This window comes from Lissotriton vulgaris, chromosome 2_1, assembly GCF_964263255.1.
Source record: "Lissotriton vulgaris chromosome 2_1, aLisVul1.2, whole genome shotgun sequence".
Lineage (NCBI taxonomy): Eukaryota > Metazoa > Chordata > Amphibia > Caudata > Salamandridae > Lissotriton > Lissotriton vulgaris.
Genome location: NC_141687.1, coordinates 17,708,786 through 17,733,271, shown reverse-complemented (window position 1 = coordinate 17,733,271; position 24,486 = coordinate 17,708,786). Strand labels below are relative to the sequence as shown.

Sequence of the window (24,486 nt, the reverse complement as noted above, 5' to 3'; positions counted from 1 at the left end):
CCTCACACACATTGCGCTGCCTCACACACACACTGCGCTGCCTCAACACACACACACTGCGCTGCTTCACACACACTGCGCTGCATCACACACACACTGCACTGCCTCACACACACACTGCGCTGCATCACACACACACTGCCATGATACACACTGTGCTGCCTCACACACTGCCTTGCCTCACACACACAGCCTTGCCTCACACACACACACACACTGCCCTGCCTCACACACACAATGCCCTGCCTCACACACACACTGCGCTGCTTCACACACACACTGCGCTGCTTCACACACACATACACTGCGCTGCATCATACACACACACTGCAATGCCTCACACCCACACTGTGCTGCCTCACACCCACTGTGATGCCTCACACCCACACTGCGCTGCCTCACACACACACTGAGCTGCCTCACACACACACACATTGCGCTGCCTCACACACTGCGCTGCCTCACACACGCACACACTGCGCTGCCTCACACACACACACACACTGCAGTGCCTCACACACACACACACACTGCGCTGCCTCACACACACACAGTGCTGCCTCACACACACACACTGCGCTGCCACACACACTGCGCTGCCTCACACACACCCACACTGCGCTGCCTCACACACACACACACACACACTGGCTGCCTCACACACACTGCACTGCCACATAATTGCACAGCTATCAATGCAACATACACTCCAAATACCACTCAGTGCCACATAGTTATATGCAACATAATTACACTCTACTGAATGCAACACACACTCCACACAATACCACTCAGTGCCACATAATTATATGCTACATAATTACACTGCACTCAATGCAACATACACTCCAAACAATACCACTCAGTGCCACAAAATTACACGCCACACAATTACACTTGTTGGACAGGCCACAGGAAGGGCCCGCTCCCCCTCTGCCCGACCAGGCCCGAGCCCGGTCCCTCAAGTGTTATACACCACCACTTCACGTTTCCCGTCCCCTCCGGGACCCCTGCCTCTGAACATCTCGACCTCGTGGGCCCGATCCACCACTGGCCCGCGCGCCCGACCCAGGCGCCATCTTGGACACTGCACCACGAGGCCGCGTGGCCTCCGATCGACCCTAACCCTGGGCCTGGCCAGGCCTCAGACATCCCGGCACCACCATCCACCCAGGAGGTGAGCGGACTACTTGGCAGGTCAATGGGAGCACTCATCCTGGACGGACTACTGGCGCTGCCGTAGCCCTGCCTTGCGAACTATCGTCCTGCCTGCTGGCGCTGCCGCAACCTTCGTAACCTTCATCGTCGTCGGGACCTGCTGGCGTGGCCGCGGACCGTTTGTAACTACCATCTTCATCGGGACCTGCTGGCTCCGCCGCGGACCGTCGCTTCCTTCATCCATCTCGGGACCTGCTGGCTCCGCCGCGGCCCGTCCATCTAAGAACGCCGAGCTCGAGGATTGAGAGCTATTTCATCTATTGGTAACAAGACTGTCCCGCTACCCTTTTCCCAATCCAGAGACCAGAATCGAGGGGACCCCTGAGTCCAGACCTCCTTGTATCATTTTACCGTACTTAAAGAATTGCTTATAAAGTGTCGTTGAACCTTACCCTGGTGTGGTGTACGTCTGTGGGGGGGAAGTTACTTGTCTGTACGATCGCTGGAGACGGCTCTCCCCGGAGACCTCTCCCCTTATCCTCGGCCGACCCTCCCGGTCCGTCTAACAACACTCTACTGAATACAACATACACTCCACACAATACCACTCAGTGCCACATAATTACATGCTAAATAATTACACTGCACTCAATGCAACATACACTCCAAACAATACCACTCAGTGCCACATCATTACATTCTACATAATTACACTGCGCTCAATGCAACATGCACTTCAGATACCACTCAGTGCCACATATTTACACGCCGCATAATTACACTGCACTCAGTGCAACATACACTCCAAACAATACCACTCAGTGCCACATCATTACACACCATATAATTACTCTAATGAATGTAAAACACACTCCACACAATACCACTCAGTTTCACATTATGATATGCTACATAATTACACTGCACTCAATGCAACATACACTCCAAATACCACTCAGTGCCACATAATTACTCTACTGAATACAACATGCACTCCCCATATTGCCACTCAGTGCCATATAATTACACACCTCATACTTACACTACTCAATGCAACATAAATACACTCTATCTATCGCACTCACTCTATTTATCGCCATCACTCTATCTGTCCATCTATCTTTTGCCCTGCCTCTATCTATCTATCTATCTATCTATCTATCTATCTATCTATCTATCTATCTATCTATCTATCTATCTATCTATCTATCTATCTATCTATCTATCTATCTATCTATCTATCTATCTATCTCCCTCACTCTATCTATCTATTGCTTCACCACAGCATCACTCAGCACCACCACAGCATCACTCATGGCAAAAAACCAACATCACTATGCGCTACCACAGCATCACTGAACGCCACAGCATCTCTCGTCGCCACCACATCACTCAGCGCCTCCACACAATCAATCTGTGCAACCATTCAACAACTGGTTCAAATTAAGCATGGGCGAATTTTGCGAATCTCGCGTTCGCGAATTTTGCGGATTTGCGAATTCGCAATCCGCAAAATCCGCGAATTCCCGCGAATTTGCGGATTTTTTTTTTTGTGTTCGCCCGTGTTTCTGCCAGTTCGCGAGGGTTTTTACAATTTCGCAATTTGCGAACTTACCTGTCGGGCCGCAAGTTTTGCGAACTTGTTGTTTCTACGTGTCCAGCCTGTTTGGGACACTCTTCTTCATCACTGCCACTCTCTGTCACCACTGCCACTCTCTGACTACTCATGCCACCCTCTGGCCCACCCATGCCACCCTCTGTTTCATCACCACACCCTCTGGTTGTCCAGTGTACATTATTTTCGGCAAAGCAAAGCACACCTTCCCTGCCTCAAGTGACCTGAATTAATTTGGGGCTGATTAATGTGTCACAGAATATTTTTTTAGCTGGCACCTGCTTCCTTAGTGCGCCCTGATTAGTGATCTTTTGCACTTGCTAAGTGCTTTCATTGTTGCAAAATTAGTTACAACACCTGCCTTGCCCCAACTGACAATAATGAATTAGGGGCTGATTAATGGATTTTAACTTCCAGCCTGGCTCCTGCTTGTCTCCCTTAGCTGTAATTCAGGACCTTTGTGGCATATGTGTAACTATTCTGAGGTTCAGAGCAGGGTCACATAATAGTTGCAACTGGCAACTGAACTCTGGAGGGGCCCCTCAGGAAGCACTACAGGAAATGGCTACTAATGATGAGCCTGAACTTTTGAACCTGGTAAGTAGTTTCAGTTTTGCTAAGATCGTATTTCTGCAATTTAGCACTTATTCGCGGGGCGCGAAGTTGTACTGGGAAGCCGCGAACTCACGCGAGCAGTGCGAGCAAAATCCGCTGCTCGCGGATTTGCGGATTTTGCGGGAGATTCGCGAATCTCGCGGATTGCCAATTTCCCGAAAATCCGCAAAATCCGCGAGCGAAACGGATTTTCCGCCCATGCTTAGTTCAAATATGTTCTCTCAATTTTTCAAGCTTTAATACAAATGTCACAAAAAGATGTTAATATTTCACTTCTGTTCTTGGATTTTCATCACAATAAAATACAATTAACATAATCTTCACAAAAATTATTTTAAAAGTTTAAGCTATTGCCATTATAAATTACAATAACTTTTATTTAAGTATTAATTTTTAAAAAATGTAAAAGCCATTGTTCTTTGTAATATCAATACATCTAAATCACGTAAATAAAACTCATATTGCATTATAAATGCTATAGGTGTCACATTTGAGAAAGTTAAAACTATTAGCATTGTAAATGACAAAGCTATTAAGTTCGCTATTTTCAAAACCAACACATAAATAAAAAATGTGTCATTTACAATACCAATAGCTCAAACTTTCCTAATGCGAGACCTATTGCATTGCAAATGCTTGTTTCTAATGTCGTCTCACTGTGTCCCCTCTTAGCCACCCCAATGACGAGAAGGACGGCTTCTTCCCGCGGAACCACTCCAGCAACAGCATGAACTCCGCGGCGGTGGGGAACCACGTCCTGAACCATAACCACGCTGTGGACACCTGCATCCCCCTGATGGGACAGGAGACCTTTGAGATCTTTGACTCCAAACTTCATGAACTTGACGGCAAAGAGGTGAGAGAACCAGCAGGTGTGGTGGGGTTCAGGTGAGAGCCAGCAGGTGTGGTGGGGTTGAGGTAAGAGCCAGCAGGTGTGGCGGGGTTCAGGTGAGAGCCAGCAGGTGTGGTGGGGTTCAGGTGAGAGCCAGCAGGTGTGGTGGGGTTCAGGTGAGAGCCAGCAGGTGTGGTGGGGTTCAGGTAAGAGCAAGCAGGTGTGGCGGGGTTCAGGTGAGAACCCGCAGGTGTGGTGGGGCTCAGGTGAGAGCCATCAGGTGTGGTGGGGTTCAGGTAAGAGAGCCAGCAGGTGTGGTGGGGTTCAGGTAAGAGCAAGCAGGTGTGGTGGGGTTCAGGTGAGAGCAAGCAGGTGTGGTGGGGTTCAGGTAAGAACAAGCAGGTGTAGTGGGGATTAGGTGAGAGCCAGCAGGTGTGGTGTGGATCAGGTGAGAGCCAGCAGGTGTGGTGGGGTTCAGGTAAGAGCAAGCAGGTGTGGTGGGGATTAGGTGAGAGCCAGCAGGTATGGTGGGGTACAGATGAGAGAGCCAGCAGGTATGGTGGGGTTCAGGTGAGCGCCAGCAGGTATGGTGGTGCTCAGGTGAGCGCCAGAGGGTGAAGTAGGGTTCAGGTGAGATCCAGCAGGTATGTTGGGATTCAGGTGAGCGCCAGCGGGTGAAGTAGGGTTCAGGTGAGATCCAGCAGGTGAAGTATGGTTCATGTGAGATCCAGCAGGTGAAGTAGGGTTCAGGTGAGATCCAGCAGGTGAAGTAGCATTCAGGTGAGATCCAGCAGGTATGTTGGGGTTCAGGTGAGCGCCAGCGGGTGAAGTAGGGTTCAGGTGAGATCCAGCAGGTGAAGTAGGGTTCAGGTGAGATCCAGCAGGTGAAGTAGCATTTAGGTGAGATCCAGCAGGTATGTTGGGGTTCAGGTGAGCGCCAGCGGGTGAAGTAGGGTTCAGGTGAGATCCAGCAGGTGAAGTATGGTTCATGTGAGATTCAGCAGGTGAAGTAGGGTTCAGGTGAGATCCAGCAGGTGAAGTAGCATTCAGGTGAGATCCAGCAGGTATGTTGGGGTTCAGGTGAGCGCCAGCGGGTGAAGTAGGGTTCATGTGAGATTCAGCAGGTGAAGTAGGGTTCAGGTGAGATCCAGCAGGTGAAGTAGGGTTCAGGTGAGATCCAGCAGGTGAAGTAGCATTCAGGTGAGATCCAGCAGGTATGTTGGGGTTCAGGTGAGCGCCAGCAGGTGAAGTAGGGTTCAGGTGAGATCCAGCAGGTGAAGTAGGGTTCAGGTGAGATCCAGTAAGGTGAAGTAGGGTTCAGGTGAGATCCAGCAGGTGAAGTAGCATTCAGGTGAGATCCAGCAGATATGTTGGGGTTCAGGTGAGCGCCAGCGGGTGAAGTAGGGTTCAGGTGAGATCCAGCAGGTGAAGTAGGGTTCAGGTGAGATCCAGCAAGTGAAGTAGCATTCAGGTGAGATCCAGCAGGTATGTTGGGGTTTAGGTGAGCAAACCAGCAGGCATGGTGGGGTTCAGATGAGAGAGCCAGCAGGTGTGGTGGGGTTCTGGTGGAACCAGCAGGTGTGTTGGGGTTTAGTGAGCGAGACTGCAGGCGTGGTGTGGTTCAGGTGAGAGAGCCAGCAGGTGTGGTGGGGTTCATGTAGACAGCCAGCAGGTGTGTTAGGGTTTAGGTGAGAGAGCCAGCGGGCGTGGTGGGGTTCAGGTGAGAGAGCTAGCAGGTGTGATGGGGTTCAGGTGAGAGAGCTAGCAGGTGTGGTGCGGTTCAGGTAGACTGCCAGCAGGTGTGTTTCAGGTGAGAGAGCCAGCAGGTTTGGTGGGGTTCAGGTGAGAGCCAGCAGGTGTGGCGGGGATCAGGTGAGAGCCAGCAGGTGTGGCGGGGTTCAGGTGAGAGCCAGCATGTGTGGCGGGGTTCAGGTGAGAGCCAGCAGGAGATTCTGTGAGAACCTTCAGCCCTTCATGATCTGACTCCATCATTATGTGTAAATGAGAAGTACCTGCTCCCTCCCCCATCTCATTCTTTTTTTGGACCCTGCACCACCACCTTCCCAGTGAAACAACCTGCCTTTCTGCCCCTTTGGATGAACACAAGGGTCCTGGTTCACTAAGACACTTGTGTATAAGAGTTCAAGTTATACTGAGAAGCATCTGAATTCACAAGTGCAGGATATTAACAAAAGGAGGCAGTGCGCTCGTTAACACATTCACTCTTTCGTAATGTTGCTGCAGGATGGTGTAACCTAGTGCATCACTCAGTCCCACTCCAGAGGCAGGCGGTGAGTGTCCCAGGTCTACTCCATGAAATCTGTCACCCACTCAGGGTTCTAAGTGTGGCCAGGAAACATTTTTGTACACCGTAAAGGCGCTAGCCTACATCTATGAGAGCGCACACAGAGTCTCTGTAGTGGGAAACGTTGTGGCCAAAACCGCCCCCGCCCCAGTGTTCTTCTCTAGTTATTGTCTATTTAGTAGCCCGAAGGCTCAATCATCTTCTTGTATAACTGTGCGGTGATCACTCCTAAGGTGTCCTTTAAATATACACCAAGCTGGGTGAGCTATTGGTAGGGCAGAACATAACAATAGTATCTTACACCTTTATGTACCAGTAAATCTGTGGTCGTAGGTAGAAATGTCAACCCGTGAGGTACACATTGATGAGAGATTAATACTAACCATGAGGATTCTCATTTTAACAGAAGACGCTTCATTTCCACGGGGTGGACGGACACCGGAACAAGTCAAGCAAGCTGCTGGAGAAGATCCCGGATGATGCCGAAGCCGCGGTGGTCCTTGTGGGTGAGTGTAGAGACACCACAAACCCTTTGGAGCCCTTCGCCTTGTTGCGACCTGTACCTAGGTGTGTAGGCTTCATGTGGCCTTCTGGATCCCTGAAGCAGAGGTCATTTTTAATCATCAGGACGTGTGTGCAGGTGTGTGACATCACTTCTTGGATGCAGCAGAATATGCGGCCACATCTGTTAATGTGATCATTTGAGACACTTCATCTTAGACCTGGGAGAAGGGAACGCTCTTCATCCTGCTTTCATTCCCAGAAATACGAAGAAAGGCAAAAGGGCTCATAAAATGACGAGGGGTGGGCGGAACTCCCAGAATTTGACTCTGTGGAATTCTGCGGAGTTACATAAAAGCCCAGAGAGATCCCGCTGAGTTCTGTCAATGGGAAGAAATATGCAGGTTGACCTGCGGTTTAGCACTGGTAGCGCGCTCTGTGCTGAAAAATCTATCTTAACCGCGCCACGCGGCGCGCAAGAGTGTGCAGCCGCTCGGGTTGATCTTGCTGCCGCTCTGGAGGAAAATCTACTTGCAAAGCCGCCCTTCTGTGGCGCTGCTCTTGACCGCCTGCTTTAAAAAAATGCGAAGGTCCTCCTAGCGACCACAAATCGTGCATGCTGATGACAAATCTCACGCGCTCACCAGCTCGCATATCTGGAGCTTCGCGCGAGAAAAAATCTTGCTGGTCGTAAGTGGCAGAATTTGGCTGGAATTTTGCATTACAAGAGTAATGGAGAGTCACCAAACTCTGCCAATTCCTTGAGCGGAATGTCATTTTCTGCCTGAGCCTTGAAATGACCTCAGTAATATCATTTCATGTATAAGCTGCTATATGTATTCACAACAGAGTACCAGAGGGTCAGTAAAACGACAGGCTAGTTAAGAAAGACAGAACAGGTGTAGCGCTCCCACTATCCATATGATTTCGGGGCAAATGCTAAAGAATATATATATATATGTATGTATATATCTCTATGCCAGATCAAAATCAGTATCTGGTCTCTGGCTCCCATCAGTCACCACTCGGAACCGCCCTTCATCATTTGGGGCCCCGAGGACCAACACTGTACCAGATCTCGGTATATTGACAGAAAGAGAAAATCTTCCTGTAAGTCTGTGTGTGTTGGTATTATGGTCAAAACCATATATGTTGGTGAAGTGGCTGATGGGGTTAGAGAGAAATCTACAGTGCAGTGCAAGAAAAACCAGGAAAAGAATAAGGGTGAATAAAATTGGTTTAAGGAGCAAAAGATAATTTATTAGGGTTTAACTCCTAGCACCAGCGGCGGGCTGATCAGTAAGAGATATACACCTCACCTCGCCTGGCTGCGGCTCAGGACTGGTGAAGCACCGCTCTATCCGTCGGTACTTCCTTGCGGCATCTGTGCCGTCTGGGGAGGTCCTCCCCAGACGGCACAGATGCCGCAAGGAAGTACCGACGGAGAGGTGTATATCTCTTACTGATCAGCCCGCCGCTGAGTGTAAGAAGAGGTCTGGAACAGACACAACCTGGAGGTTCAGGTGACTTTTCTGTGTCGTTACCACACTACCTTTTACCCTTTTACTTACTTGTCACGTTGGGTTTTTTGTTTGCAGTAGCTGTAATTAATAGGTCCTGAAGAAAGCAAGGCTAATAGCCAGGTTTGCTGAAACATGTCGACCACGTCACACCACTAGGCAGGTTATAATTTCACCCTGTCTGAGCTATTTTTTAACATTGGTGCTAGGAGTTAAACCCTAATAAATTATCTTTTGCTCCTTAAACCAATTTTATTCACCCTTATTCTTTTCCTGGTTTTTCTTGCACTGCACTGTAGATTTCTCTCTAACCCCATCAGCCACTTCACCAACATATATGGTTTTGACCATAATACCAACACACACAGACTTACAGGAAGATTTTCTCTTTCTGTCAATATACCGAGATCTGGTACAGTGTTGGTCCTCGGGGCCCCAAATGATGAAGGGCGGTTCCGAGTGGTGACTGATGGGAGCCAGAGACCAGATACTGATTTTGATCTGGCATAGAGATATATACATACATATATATATATATTCTTTAGCATTTGCCCCGAAATCATATGGATAGTGGGAGCGCTACACCTGTTCTGTCTTTCTTAACTAGCCTGTCGTTTTACTGACCCTCTGGTACTCTGTTGTGAATACTGTTAGTTGGGCTTGTATTCGGAGCTGGTCATTAAACTGCCCATGGGTCCCCCTTACTGTATGTGTTTTGGATAAGCTGCTATATGTTCTTATTATCTTTTGGTGTACATAATGCAACATCTGGTCCCAGGGTTCACAAATAAAAAACAGTCTCGTTCTTTTTAATGGCAACAACTGTGCAATCAGGAGCACAAAAAGGAGCCTCCATGCATCCAATACGAGGACAAAATAATATATTTTCTTTACATTCATATCATCCTCATCAATGACATAAAATTATAAATACATAATAGTTCAAGGAAGTGCTGCAATAAAACAGTTCGGGTAAAGTACGCTGTTAGATTTCGGGGTCTCTATTTGGCACAGGTTGGCACTTGTGACAAAAAAGGACCCTGGCCTCTAGTCAGGGTATGGAGGATACGCTTAGATAACCCCTGCTCACCCCCTTGGTAGCTTGGCACGAGCAGTCAGGCTTATCCAAGGCAATGTGTAAAGTATTTGTACCAACACTCACAGTAGCACAGTGAAAACACCACAAATGGACTCCACACCAGTTTAGAAAATAAAAGTATTTATTCTAAACTAAACAATACCAAAACGACAAAAATCTAACATACACAGTTCAAGAATATGGTTTCAAAAGAGTTCTTAAGATTTCGTTAAAATAATCCACAGTTGCGTCACGTTTTAACCAAAAGTACCTTTAGATGCGACAAAAGTTCCAAGTGAAAGCTGCAGCGTTGAAAAACAAGCGATGCGTCACTCCTGAAACCCTGGGGAGGCTCTGCGACAACCCCTTGGACGCAGCGGAGGTGTTGCGATAATGGTCTGTATGGGGAGGGATGCAGTACCTTGGGTGGATTCCGGTGCGCAGGTTTCATCGGAAGCGTCTCGCAAAGGTACGATGCCACGATCTTCGGGACGGCGACGATCTCTGGTGCAGTTGCGATGCGCAGCGCAGCATCGATCTCCTCCTCTCGCGGCCCCTTGTTGCAATGGCTCTGCAACGACTCTCGCAGCGACGTGATGCGGTCCTCAAGCAAGCGGTGCGACGATCTCACCCAGCGACGACAGGTTCTGTGACGATACTCGCAGAGACGGTAATCTTCCCGCACCGGACGATCTTAGCCTTCGCAGAGGTGGGAATTTCCTCGCACTGTCGGGTATGCACTCCGCAAGCGAGCGATGCGTGAAATTTTGCAGAATGTCTTTAGTTTCTTCTTGTTCAGCTTCCCAACAACAGGTACAACTTCCATAGGCACCACAACTGGCCCAAGCACTCTACTCAGGACAGACCTCTCTCAGTAGAGCTCAGTGGGAAGCAGGGGGTGAAGTCCTTTTGTTCCTGGGACTTCTTAACAGGGAGCCAGCTCTACTCAGGCCCTTGGAGATCTCTTCAAGCAAGGGGACTAAGCACCAACAAAGTCCTTCCCCTTCCTTGGCAGCAAAGCAATTACAGGTCAGCCCACAAACACACAGCAGGGTAGTCCTTCCTCTTCAGTCTTCCATGTTTTTCCTTGGCAGAGGTTCCTTCTTGATTCCAGGATGATCTAATTTTCTGTAGTCAGGGGTCCTGTACTTATACCCCTAAAAGTCTTTGTTACTTTTGTGCAGGAGGCCTCTGAGCCCGGTCTAAACCAGTTCTGGGTGTTCCTTGAGCACTTTGTTTTCCTGGCTTCTCCTTTCCTTTCAGAGTGAGGGGCAGGGTCGTCAGCTGCCCAGCAGGAGGTGGAGCCAGCATTGTGGAAGGCAGGCACCGCCCTTTTCAGGCCCAGGTGCTATCTCCTCCCACCTCTCAAGATGTAGATGGAGCTATTCAGCCCAGGGATGGCCCACTCAGCCTCTGGGAGCCACTCATCCCCTGCCACTCACAAACCAGACAGTCAATTCACAAACAGGCCAACACACACAGAACGGTGAGACAAGAGAACAGCCACTTTCTAAAAGTGCTGTTCTCAAACACAGGATTTAAAAACCATCTTTCCTAAAAGATGTGCTATTAAATTCTGAGTTCAGGGATACCAGACTTTTATGTCCTATCTTGCTTCTATGGGAAGATATGCAGGTAACCACTGTAGCCAGCATTCCCCATGATAGCCTATGGGCGAGGTAGCCTTACAAAAGTGAAAAACAAAAATGGCTACCAGAGCATGTCACATGCACTAGTATATGCTCTACCTTTCACATAGACTGCACCCTGCCAAAGTGGGTACCTTGGGCCTTCCATAGGGGTGTCCAATGTGCACAGAAAGGGATGGGTTAGGCCTGGTTAGTGGGTCACTGACCAGGAAGACATAGCAGTTCACAGATCGCACACAGGCACTGCGGTGGCAGGCCTGAGACACCATTTTAGGGCTACTCATGTGGGTGGCTGTTAGAAATGGGTATTTCTGGTTGACTAAGGCTTGCACCAAAGCCAGGCAGAAACCACCATTCCTAAGTTAGGGTAAGGAAGTCACCCGCCAAGATAACCCCTGCTCACCCTCTTGGTAGCTTGGCACGAGCAGTCAGGCTTATCTCAGAGGCGATGTGTAAAGCATTTGAGCACGCACCCACCAGCAAAAACAACCAAGGCCCACCACAAAAGGAACTCCACACAAGGTATATGCAAAAATAGCCTTTGTATTGCAAAAAACATTAGATAGAAACACATACTTTACAATGTGCCAACAGGCACGGGCAGAATTTACAGGGGATTATGTACAGGACAGAGCCACAGGCACCACTGTCAGGAATATGCACTTAGTAGAACTAGCACTTAGAACGTATAACAATCAGAAGCTTCACACATGATGTATTGAACATTCAGAGGTGTAGGAAAGACACATGATGTATAAACAATGTGAGAAGTTGGCCTGGTATATAATGCTCACTAATTCTTAGTGATCACTTTGTACCATGCCAAGCAACCCTTATGATGATGGTTGTAATTCAACCTTGTAGACCAGTTATCCTAGTGGTAACGTGGACAAAGCAGTCTTAGGCTAAACTCTGAAAGGCATGTGAAGCCAGCTGTTATACCATACACAACCCCCTTAAATACCAAATGAAAGGGACACCACACAGATATATATTGAAAATATATATTGATTTATTAACTATAAAATCCCCTGGACTCTTTATGAGCACAGAAGCACAAGCGTTATATCACAAGACAGTTTAAAATACACAAAAGTTGCACAATATAGATGAGCCCTAGGGGCCACCTAAACCATATACTAAGAAAGTGGTATAAGAGATACCAATAGGAAAGGGAACAGGCCTAGGGCCTTAGGAATCGCTGGAGCTATTCGAGACTAGCAGTGACTAAGTCGGGAAAGGCCCGCGGGACTCGGGTGCAGTGTTCAAAGTGCACGCACTTTCCAATGTAAAGTCTATGGTGCGTAAAAGTTACACAAAGTTAGTTTAAGGGCACTTCCGCTGAACCTAGAGGAACAAAACTTAAGACACAGACCCTAGAGGTGTGTACCAGTGTAGGGACACCGGCGTTGCAATATTACCTCACCCACAGGAAGTGGGTGCACAGGGTCGAAGTGGCGTCGGGTTTTGACACGCAGGTTCTTGGCGCTTGAAGCTGAAGATGCTGCAGGCGATGTGAAGGGGAAGTGTCCGGTGGATCCAAGGGTGGATCTGAAGTGGTGAAGACCTGAAAGCAGAGGGGACAATGTTCAAAGTCACTGACCAGTGACCACCGAGGAACCAGATTGGAACCAGGCAAAGTCGGGTGCAAACAGGTGATGAGGTGTTGCTTCTCTCTGCAGCCACGTGGACACGAAGAGGTCAAGGACGTCCAGGAGTCGATCACGAGCTGCCCCTCAAAGGTTCTAGCTGATGGCGGTGTCGGCAACTCGATTGAAGCAAACAAGCCTTGGCTAATGCAAGCCACGGGGAAAGTGAAAAAGGCTTATTACTCTGACCAGCAAGGTCAGAGCGGGTACTCCTCTCTACAGGAGCGAGGGCAGGTCTGGAGCAACCAGACCCACAGTGTAAATCGTAGGTTTCGTCACCAAGATGGCCGCTGATCACGTGACAAGCGGCCGGGATGGCGAGTCGAGTGGCACAAAGCAAAAGGGCCTCACGCAGATTGTGGAGATGCTGGAGGGCTGATCTTTAGTGCAAATGCTGCTCGGTTGTGGGGCTTCTTAAACCCCAAAGCACAGAGTCAAGGGTGCCTCGGGTGCTGCGCAGTCAGCGTCTCGGGGGTCTTTCAAGATGTCCGCTCCCACGTCTCTCGGTGCCTCCACGGGTCCCTTCTTTGCAGAGACTGTGGATCGGGCTAGGAGAAGTCTGGAAAGCTGGGTCTTGTCAGGCTCTGCACTCGGGCTTAGGCGGGAGGCGGCAGCAAAGCAGACGTCGAGGTGCTGGGTGATGCCTGTGTTCACAGGGTGGCCCCTCCTAGGCCACAAGGGAGATTCTCTTCAGTCTTCTGAGCAGCAGAATGTCGAAGTCCAGTCTTCTTCTTTGTTTAAAGTTGATTCAGGATGATCTGAGTTGCATTGGCACTGCTCCCACTCTTATTCCAATCTGAGGGGTGGATCTCCTGCTAGGTCCCTCCCCTTTGGGTGGGACCAGGAAGGGGGGTGGTTACACCCCCTTTCCTTTGTCCAGCTCCTCGCCAGGACTGGGGCTGGAAAGCCCCAGAACCGGTTTGGGCTGGCTTATGCACAGGGACACCTTGTGTGCCCCAGGCATGTCTCAATCTATTCAGCCCTGTCCTACCCAATACACAAAACCCTGTCTGGGGTGGTGCTCGCACCTCCCCAGGCAGGAAACCCTTTGTCCAGGCCCTCCTCGCTGGAAGGACTCCCAGCAGCAGGAGGTCAGACATGTGTCTGTGGTGGCAGCATCCATTTTGTGATGCTGAGGCTCTGGTTAACTTTAACCGGGGTTAAGGCTACACACATGTCGTGTCCCTCTAGAAGGGTGGAATGCTATCCCCGTCGCCAGAATTGTCGAGGGGATAGTATTCCAATTCGTATGACACCTTACTCGACATGTTTTGATAGAGCCAAACCAAAGATAGCATATAACCGCGAGGATTATAATGCACTTAAGAGTATATGGTATGGCAATATCCCAGAACAGCTTAGGGAGTGGTTTCCGACAGCTGCAGACAGGCTCAGCTCACGCTAGAGCACCATCTCACATATTTCCAAGCACTCTGCCTCCAGGATTGATGAGGCCTTCCATAGGAGTGGCTGATAGGAACATATGCGTCCAGTTTAGGGTTAGATATAGGGATACTATATCTAAGCAAGAGGTGATTACACCAACTTACCCCAGCTGAGTGATCAGCCAGTTGTGTCAAATATGGAGGCCAGGCCAGGGGTGGCACAATTCATGCTGCAGCCCCTGGTAGGCCTTGGCTACACCTATGCCCTGGGTACCTATGGTACACTGTTACAGGGGCCTATAAGGTGAACCAATTCCAATTGTGTTATGCACCTAAGGTACATGGAGTCCATTTTAAGGAGAGAGCAATCAGCCTGGGGCCCTGAATAGCAGGATCCCAGGCCAACTAAGTAAAAAACCAGCTAAACACCAGGCAAAAAGTTTGGGGGTAACCATAGTCAGATATCCACCTTCCTACATAACCCCCCCCCCCCAAACGAAAGGAGATAAGGCTATCCTTGACCAGGTAAGCCTATATTGCCTAAGTGGCCATATAAGGAAGTACCAGCTCTGGCTTGGTAACCCCCTGTCTCATGGTCCACTAAGCAATCCCTCACCCTAAGGGTATCTGAGGGTCTCCACCATAGGGAATCTCTACCTGTGGTGTGTCTTTGCAAAGTCAAAGGCTGGTGTTGAGATGGAGTACTGAAGTGAGTCTCCTCTGTAGGGCTCAGCTTCCTCCAATCACTCTCCACCATGTGTGCCTTTCTTTCTTTGACTGAGTTGCACTGTGCTCTCACGGTCAACCTCTGGCTACCTAAAGCTGGAGGCTGAGTCCCTCTGTTTGACTTACTGGAGGGACAGTTCAGGTTTGGGCCCTTAGGGTCCCAGGTTTGGCTGTGCCCAACAATATCCATCTGGGGGAGGTCCCTAACTACTTTTAAGGGGGATCCCTCAGGAGTTTTTAAAGCTTGCACCTCACTAGGGCTACTAGTTTCGGTGCCCCTAATCTGCTGATGGGGGTGCTTTATTTGACAGGGGGCCCTTTGGGTCTCACTGTCCTTCTTGTCCTCTGCAGCCCTGGGCTGAGTAAGGCAAGGTAGAGAGGGGCAGGTTACCTGCTCCAGACTGGGTCCCACCTGAGAAGGGTCCACTGCCCTCCGAGGCTCTGTCAGGCCAGGCCTAACAACCTCTGGGACAGTTCCTTCATCAGGGGTAAGATCAGTTCCCTGAGGAGGCTGATCCTTTCCTAAAGTCTGGTGGGGGGGAGATTTCTCTTCCTCCTCAATGCTCTCTGTTTGGGTGGAGTGATCCATCATTTCAGGCTTCACTACCCATGTATCAGTTTGAGTTTGGGCTGTGGCCATCACAGCCCCACCAACCTTTTCAGGAGGAGACTCAGTTTGGGTATGGGCTGTTACTAGTACAGGCCTGCTACTCTTTCCAGGAGGGAAGTTATCTAAAGATGGGGCTGAGGTTTGCTCAGCCCTCCCAACCTTTTCAGGAAGGACATCTTGAATTGGGGCTGTAGCCATTACAGCCCCACTAACCTTTCCATGGAGATTTACCATTCTAGAATGGGTTTGCTGTTCAACCTCAGCCCAGGCTGAGATTTCCAAATCATTACCCAGTAGGCAATCTACAGGCAAGTTTGCTGACACTGCCACTCTCTTTGGGCCAGTGACACCTCCCCAGCTAAGATTGACTACTGCCATGGGATGATTGGTTTCTATGCCATCAATGTTTGTCACCTGATATCTGGCATCAGGTAAAAGTTGCCTTGAGGGGACTAGACATTCAGCCACCATGGTGATGCTAGCCCCTGTGTCTCTGAAGGCCTCAACTTTCAAGCCATTGATGAGGGGCTCCTGTCTATACTTGCTCAAAGTGTTTGGGCAAGCTGTAAAATTGGCAAACCCCATGCCAGTCTCATAGACAAGAGTATCTGAGTTAGGGGACCTGGATAGGCCAGAGTCCACCTGTCCTCCAAAAGTAAACCCACCCAAATTCTTGGGGGTGCTCCCACCACCTGGGGGACCACTGCTAACAGTGACAGGAGGTGTTGGAGCCTTACCTGGAGGTATGTTCTCCTTATTGCCATTCTTGGGACAACAGCTATCTGTTTTGTAATGCCCCACCTGTTTACAGGTATGACAATACGGCTTTTTCTGGGATGTAGACGTGTCTTGGGACCCACCCCCATTCTTGGAGGTTTGGGGCCCTGGGGAAGTCTTTTCCTTACTTTTATCCCCACCCTTCTCTTGAGGCTTGGTAGTCTCTTTCTTTTGGTCACCACCTTGGTTCTTAGGCCTGATCCTGGTTCTGACCCATTTGTCTGCCCTCCTACCCAATTCTTGTGGGGAGGTCAGATCAGAGTCAACCAGGTGCTGATGTAGAAGCTGATTTTGACAATTACTTAAGATTTGCTCTCTCATAATTAAATTATACAATCCTGTATAGTCAGTAACCTTACTTCCCAGCAACCAGCCCTCCAGAGCCTTAGTGGCACATTCAACAAATTCAGACCAGCCTGAGTCTGTGTCTTCTGGGTATCTCTGAACATTAACCTGTACTGTTCAGTGGTTAAGCCTAACCCATCAATCAGAGCACTCTTCAGGACCATGTAGTTTCTAGAATCCTCATCACTAACTGTGAGGAGTCTGTCTCTGCCTCTACCTTCAAAGGAGAGCCACACGATTGCTGCCCACTGCTCCTGAGGGATCTGCTGTACCATGCAGGCTCTCTCAAGTGCAGTCATCCATTTGTGGATATCATCCCCAGCTTTGTAGGGGGGCACAATCTTACTCAGGTTTCTTGTATCAAAGGACCTGTCTTTATCCTTCTGGATATTGCTGCCACCAGTGGACCCTAATCCACTCTCTCTAGGCTGTCTTGCTCTAGCAAGTTTCTCCTTGGCCAGGGCAACCTCTAACTCTTGCTTCTGGATCCTAAGCTCAGCCTCTCTCATCTTGGCCTCATGTTCCCTTCTCTGAGGGCTAGTCATCTCCTTTCTGGAGTGACCATGAGAGCCTCTAGAAGCATGGGAGTTGTCAGAGTCACCTGAGTGAGTCCTTCTCCTCCTAGCCTTCTGGTTAAGTCCACCTGGGGGTCTGAATGGGTTGTTACCTGATTCATTCCCAAGTAAACTTAAGTTAGCCTGGTTCAGCCTACTGACCAGCACCTGACTATTTCTGTCATCATCTGACTCACTGCTTTCCACCTCTTCCTCTTCCTCTTCCTCTTCATCTACCTGAGGAGCTCCAGTGGTGGAGGCTTCCTCATCTACCAGGATGATAGGGGCAGGGGTGTCTACAGTGTCATCCTCTGAAGGATGGCCTCCTTCAGCATTCCCTGTGGGGTTTGCTTTAGAGGGCTTTAGAGTCTCAGACTGGTCTAAGAGCTCTCTTAGGTGGTCTGTAGTAGGGGAAGGCCCTGTCTTAAGACCCCTTAAGACACAAAGCTGTCTTAATTCCTTAAAGGAAAAAATAGCAAATTTGGATGGTGCCCTTGGAGGGTCACTCTCAACAGGAGTAAGTCCACTGGACCCCTCTGCTCCAGACATTACTCTAGTGTGGGTGGATGTGTTGCAATCTACCTACACTGGTGTTTACCTACTAAACCTATCTAGTAGTTGTAGCTAGGGTGTGCTACTCCCTTTGCTCTACAACAACTAAGTTCAGTAGAACTTAAGTATACTAGTCTTGTTTTATATGTACCTAGCAGGTACATGTATGATCTTTCAAATGATAATCTCAAAGATTGTAATGGTAAAACAACAGCAAGCTCAGATCCTTATCACTTTGTCCCATGCCAAGCAACCCTTATGATGATTGGTTGTAATTCAACCTTGTAGACCAGTTATCCTAGTGGTAACGTGGACAAAGCAGTCTTAGGCTAAACTCTGAAAGGCATGTGAAGCCAGCTGTTATACCATACACAACCCCCTTGAATACCAAATGAAAGGAACACCACACAGATATATATTGAAAATATATATTGATTTATTAACTATAAAATCCCCTGGACTCTTTATGAGCACAGAAGCACAAGCGTTATATCACAAGACAGTTTAAAATACACAAAAGTTGCACAATATAGATGAGCCCTAGGGGCCACCTAAACCATATACTAAGAAAGTGGTATAAGAGATACCAATAGGAAAGGGAACAGGCCTAGGGCCTTGGGAATCACTGGAGCTACTCGAGACTAGCAGTGACTAAGTCGGGAAAGGCCCGCGGGACTCGGGTGCAGTGTTCAAAGTGCACGCACTTTCCAATGTAAAGTCTATGGTGCGTAAAAGTTACACAAAGTTAGTTTAAGGGCACTTCCGCTGATCCTAGAGGAACAAAACTTAAGACACAGACCCTAGAGGTGTGTACCAGTGTAGGGACACCGGCGTTGCAATATTACCTCACCCACAGGAAGTGGGTGCACAGGGTCGAAGTGGCGTCGGGTTTTGACACGCAGGTTCTTGGCGCTTGAAGCTGAAGATGCTGCAGGCGATGTGAAGGAGAAGTGTCCGTTGGATCCAAGGGTGGATCTGAAGTGGTGAAGACCTGAAAGCAGAGGGGACAATGTTCAAAGTCACAGACCAGTGACCACCGTGGAACCAGATTGGAACCAGGCAAAGTCGGGTGCAAACAGGTAATGAGGTGTTGCTTCTCTCTGCAGCCACGTGGACACGAAGAGGTCAAGGACGTCCAGGAGTCGATCACGCGCTGCCCCTCAAAGGTTCTAGCTGATGGCAACTCGATTGAAGCAAACAAGCCTTGGCTAATGCAAGCCACGGGGAAAGTGAAAAATGGTTATTACTCGGACCAGCAAGGTCAGAGCGGGTACTCCTCTCTACAGGAGCGAGGGCAGGTCTGGAGCAACCAAACCCACAGTGTAAATCGTAGGTTTCGTCGCCAAGATGGCCGCTGATCACGTGGCAAGCGGCCGGGATGGCGAGTCGAGTGGCACAAAGCAAAAGGGCCCCACGCAGATTGTGGAGATGCTGGAGGGCTGATCTTTGGTGCAAATGCTGCTCGGTTGTGGGGCTTCTTAAACCCCAAAGCACAGAGTCAAGGGTGCCTCGGGTGCTGCGCAGTCAGCGTCTCGGGGGTCTTTCAAGATGTCCGCTCCCACGTCTCTCGGTGCCTCCACGGGTCCCTTCTTTGCAGGGACTGTGGATCGGGCTAGGAGAAGTCTGGGAAGCTGGGTCTTGTCAGGCTCTGCACTCGGGCTTAGGTGGGAGGCGGCAGCAAAGCAGACGTCGAGGTGCTGGGTGATGCCTGTGTTCACAGGGTGGCCCCTCCTAGGCCACAAGGGAGATTCTCTTCAGTCTTCTGAGCAGCAGAATGTCGAAGTCCAGTCTTCTTCTTTGTTTAAAGTTGGATCAGGATGATCTGAGTTGCATTGGCACTGCTCCCACTCTTATTCCAATCTGAGGGGTGGATCTCCTGCTAGGTCCCTCCCCTTTGGGTGGGACCAGGAAGGGGGGTGGTTACACCCCCTTTCCTTTGTCCAGCTCCCCGCCAGGACTGGGGCTGGAAAGCCCCAGAACCGGTTTGGGCTGGCTTATGCACAGGGACACCTTGTGTGCCCCAGGCATGTCTCAATCTATTCAGCCCTGTCCTACCCAAGACACAAAACCCTGTCTGGGGTGGTGCTCGCACCTCCCCAGGCAGGAAACCCTTTGTCCAGGCCCTCCTCGCTGGAAGGACTCCCAGCAGCAGGAGGTCAGACATGTGTCTGTGGTGGCAGCATCCATTTTGTGATGCTGAGGCTCTGGTTAACTTTAACCGGGGTTAAGGCTACACACATGTCGTGTCCCTCTAGAAGGGTGGAATGCTATCCCCGTCGCCAGAATTGTCGAGGGGATAGTATTCCAATTCGTATGACACCTTACTCGACATGTTTTGATAAAGCCAAACCAAAGATAGCATATAACCGCGAGGATTATAATGCACTTAAGAGTATATGGTATGGCAATATCCCTGAACAGCTTAGGGAGTGGTTCCCGACAGCTGCAGACAGGCTCAGCTCACGCTAGAGCACCATCTCACATATTTCCAAGCACTCTGCCTCCAGGATTGATGAGGCCTTCCATAGGAGTGGCTGATAGGAACATATGTGTCCAGTTTAGGGTTAGATATAGGGATACTATATCTAAGCAAGAGGTGATTACACCAACTTACCCCAGCTGAGTGATCAGCCAGTTGTGTCAAATATGGAGGCCAGGCCAGGGGTGGCACAATTCATGCTGCAGCCCCTGGTAGGCCTTGGCTACACCTTTGCCCTGGGTACCTATGGTACACTGTTACAGGGGCCTATAAGGTGAACCAATTCCAATTGTGTTATGCACCTAAGGTACATGGAGTCCATTTTAAGGAGAGAGCAATCAGCCTGGGGCCCTGAATAGCAGGATCCCAGGCCAACTAAGTCAAAAACCAGCTAAACACCAGGCAAAAAGTTTGGGGGTAACCATAGTCAGATATCCACCTTCCTACAAACATACATTCAGCGGTGTAAGGAACAAGGCACATGACACATCAAAACACATTCAGAGGTGCAGGAGAAACACATGATGCATAAACAACACATTCAGAGGTGTAAGGAACAAGGCACATGATGCATCAAAACACATTCAGAGGTGCAGCACAGGAGAACACATGATGCATAAACAACACATTCAGAGGTGTAAGGAACAAGGCACATGATGCATCAAAACACATTCAGAGGTGCAGGAGAAACACATGATGCATAAACATACATTCAGCGGTGTAAGGAACAAGGCACATGACGCATCTAAAACACATTCAGAGGTGCAGCACTGGAGAACACATGATGCATAAACAACACATTCAGAGGTGTAAGAACAAGGCACGTGATGCATCTAAAACACATTCAGAGGTGTAACACAGGAAAACACATGATGCATAAACAACACATTCAGAGGTGTAAGAACAAGGCACATGATGCATCAAAAACACATTCAGAGGTGCAGCAAATAAAAATTCACAGAAATCACATTGGCACACAACTTACATCAAGTCCAGGTTGCGCCACTGCGCCAAAACCTAAACGTAGCAGCTACCCACTACTTGCTGGGCAGCTGAGGACAGGGACAGAACAGGGCCTAAACGCTGCAGCTGGCACTAAGTGCTGTGCAGCTGGGGAAGGCCAGGGTAGGGATGAAGGAGTGCGTCTCACTCCTAGTCCAAAGTCATGTCCCTAGAAAGCAAAACCTAAACGAAGCAGCTGCCCACTACTTGCTGGGCAGCTGTAGATCAGTAAAACTGCATCATTTGAAAGGACAAGAATTTAGGAACATAGATTTCAAATGGACAAAACTGACAACAGGAAGTACTGACTATGGATTAACAATACACATTATATTATATGGTTAAAAATGATGCTTTATTTAATAATATTGTTAAGAATCTAATTTTTTTTTTAAACATTCATTGATTTAGATCCAGCAATGAATCTCAAACTGTACATTAAGTAATATTTATACGTCACAATACATTTCAGTATATATATATATATAGTTCATAAATAAGTCCAAAAGGTACAAAGATACAAAAATAGTTAATATTAATCAAAAAGACATGGCTAGAAATACATAATAGTTGCTGATCAGTAAAACTGCGCCAGGGCTCTCATCAGCCCTCTGGGACAACCACGGTACCAAACTGAGCCATCTGGCTCTGGGGACGCGGGCCTCGGGGGAGCCTCGCAGGCTCTAAATCCAAACTGCCCCCTTGGAGCCTCATGGCTCAAGAAACACTAATGCGGGCGGGGAGCCTCATGGGCTCTGAACACAAACTGCGCCCTTGGAGCCTCATGGCTCAAGAAACACTAATGCGGGCGGGGAGCCTTGTGGGCTCTGAACACCCGGGCCCCGAAAGCTGGAGTCCCCTCTCTGGGGGACTTGAAGAAAAAGAGAAGCAATGAGGCAGTCACAGGGGAGCGGCCCGCTGCCAACCGGGGCCGCTCGGATGCTGCCACTGCGGCCCCTGTGACTCGTGTGGCCTTCCCCCCGCCCCAGCCGTCTTAACTTACCGGCTCTTCGGCGGGGGAAGGCTGTCTCTTCTTCGAGCGGAGTTGGGCTCGGCGGGGCTCTCTCTCCTCATGGGAGCCTGCCTTCCTCATGCGCCCGCTTCGCCAGGCCTTCACCCGGTCCCCTATCTCGGGACCGGGACTTAGGGTGGAGCTACAAAGGCTCCTGGGCAAATCATTATCCGGGGCTCCCTCCTGGTCACGGGACCCCCGCAACGCTCTCACCACTTCCTGCCTCCGTCCCGCTCCGCGGCGGGGGCGGGACTTTGAGATCTCCTCGGGCCGGCAGCCAATCACAGCGCGGCCCGGGGAAAGACATCAAGTGTGTATCCCGGGGAGGCAGCCAATCCCAGCGCGTTCCGGGGAGAATGTCAGGAGGGGTCCCGGGCCTGTGGCAGTGAGCTTGGGGATACAACGAGGGGTAGGCTCCCTCGGTAATGCAGCGAGGTGGGCACTCGCTTGGGGGCCCAAAAATCAGCAATTAAAACGGGGCAAATGCCGGGTGGGCACCGGCTGAGAGCAACAGCGCTCCCAAGCGCTAGGCAGACCAGGAGGGCAAAATAAAAACGATCCAAAGATCTAGTGCGAAATAAAGTGATCTCCAGTGCTAGGGCGCACAAAAAGCAACAAAGTCCTTCAGGAGGTGGACATCAGCAGTCCAGGGGATGGGCAGGGCCCAGGGAGGCAAGCCTTCCCTGGGCCCCAGCTGCAGCATGACCCTGGTAGATTCGAGTTGGGAACAAGAACATTTGACAAGAGGTCACAGCCTTTTTTTATAAAGAGAAATTCTTTGTCTAAAGGTGCCGGGTGGGGGAAGAACCAGTCACAGCTGTGTGAAACAGGAGCCCATAATTCTATCGATGCCCAGGCCGCTGGCGCAAACCGCCTCTTAGTTCCCATGTTGAATAGTTACCAAATAAAGAGACGGGCGCTGGAAGCAGGAATCAAGAACAGAGTTTTAATTCTCATGAGGAGAGCCAGTCATTTCGGACACGAAACACGGTGTCTTTCAGGAGGTGCTCTAACAAGTGAGCTGAGACTCCTTCTTTTATACCTTACAAAACACTTGATAGTACAATCAGGACAGCGTGACGCAAAGGAAAAGACATCCCTATAATCCTCGTGTCAATCCTACCCCACATGTGTTCACAATAGGGACCCTTGACCTGCTGATAAGAGGGGAGGGCAATCACGCAGCTGAGTGTTCCGTCAACAGTTTAGGATGTGTGCGCCTGATCATAGCCAGGGGGTGGGGTGGCCAGGATCAATAGTGGGTCCTTTGAAGAGGAGTGACTTCATACAATAAGGGCAGTAAATGGTATCTCCTGGCTCAGGCGATGGCCTCGGACATGTGTGGTCAGCCGGACTCGGGGGAAGGGGTCATCAAAGGAGTGGTATTCATGCCGCGTGGACAATCGAGCGCGGAGGGAAGGCTTGTCAACAGAGGGGCATTCATGGAAGGAAAGGAGGTGTTGGTCAGGCACGGCCGTGGTTCCCAAGGACAGGGTCTTGCAGAAGAAGAAGGTTTACGGCTTGCCCATATGAGGAGAAGGGAGGGGCAGCCAGGGTGGACACAGGGACAGAGTCACATAGAGAGAGAGAGAGATCTTATGACCCGTACATGAGAGAGCGGGGGCAGTCAGGTGCAGCTGGGGAGGGCTAGGTCAGCTAAGGCGAAGGATGCCTCTTCAAGAGGGAATGGGGGGGGGTTTTGTGCGGGTCAAGCAGGAGAGTTGCCTTTCGCAGCAGGGTCGCGCAGAGGGAGAGGGTTTCATGGTCTATGCATGAGATACGCGCAGGAGGGAAGCCGGGGATTCCAATGGGTAGAAGGCCATGGTGCCGAGAATGGCTGTACATATGCATATGGGTACGGGCTCTTACTGGCAGAGTGATACGGTCAATAATTGACGGTATTCATGGTGCTCACGGGGAGAGGGGTGGGTGAAGAAGGGAAATGAATGCTGTTTATGTACATCAATTTCTTCAAGTTCCACAGTCGCCCCTTTTTACATTACAGCGTTCATTTTTGCAATTGGTTGGGTTACAGATATACAGGCATCGCTGAAGAATTAGCATTTGCTGATACTAGCATTTGGCATACAATCATAGACAGTTGAGGTGATGGGCGGAATGC

At 49.7% G+C, this 24,486-nt stretch overlaps 1 protein-coding gene across 1 annotated transcript in view; it reads left to right on the top strand.

Annotated features, from left to right (window-relative positions):
* Positions 1-24,486, top strand: part of SLC4A3 (solute carrier family 4 member 3) — a 475,170-nt gene that overhangs the window by 265,801 nt on the left and 184,883 nt on the right. Inside the window, exons 10-11 of the mRNA XM_086958435.1 lie at positions 4,061-4,244; positions 6,932-7,031. Of these exons, the coding sequence (XP_086814561.1) occupies positions 4,061-4,244; positions 6,932-7,031 (284 nt within the window). The remainder of the gene's footprint in view (positions 1-4,060; positions 4,245-6,931; positions 7,032-24,486) is intronic.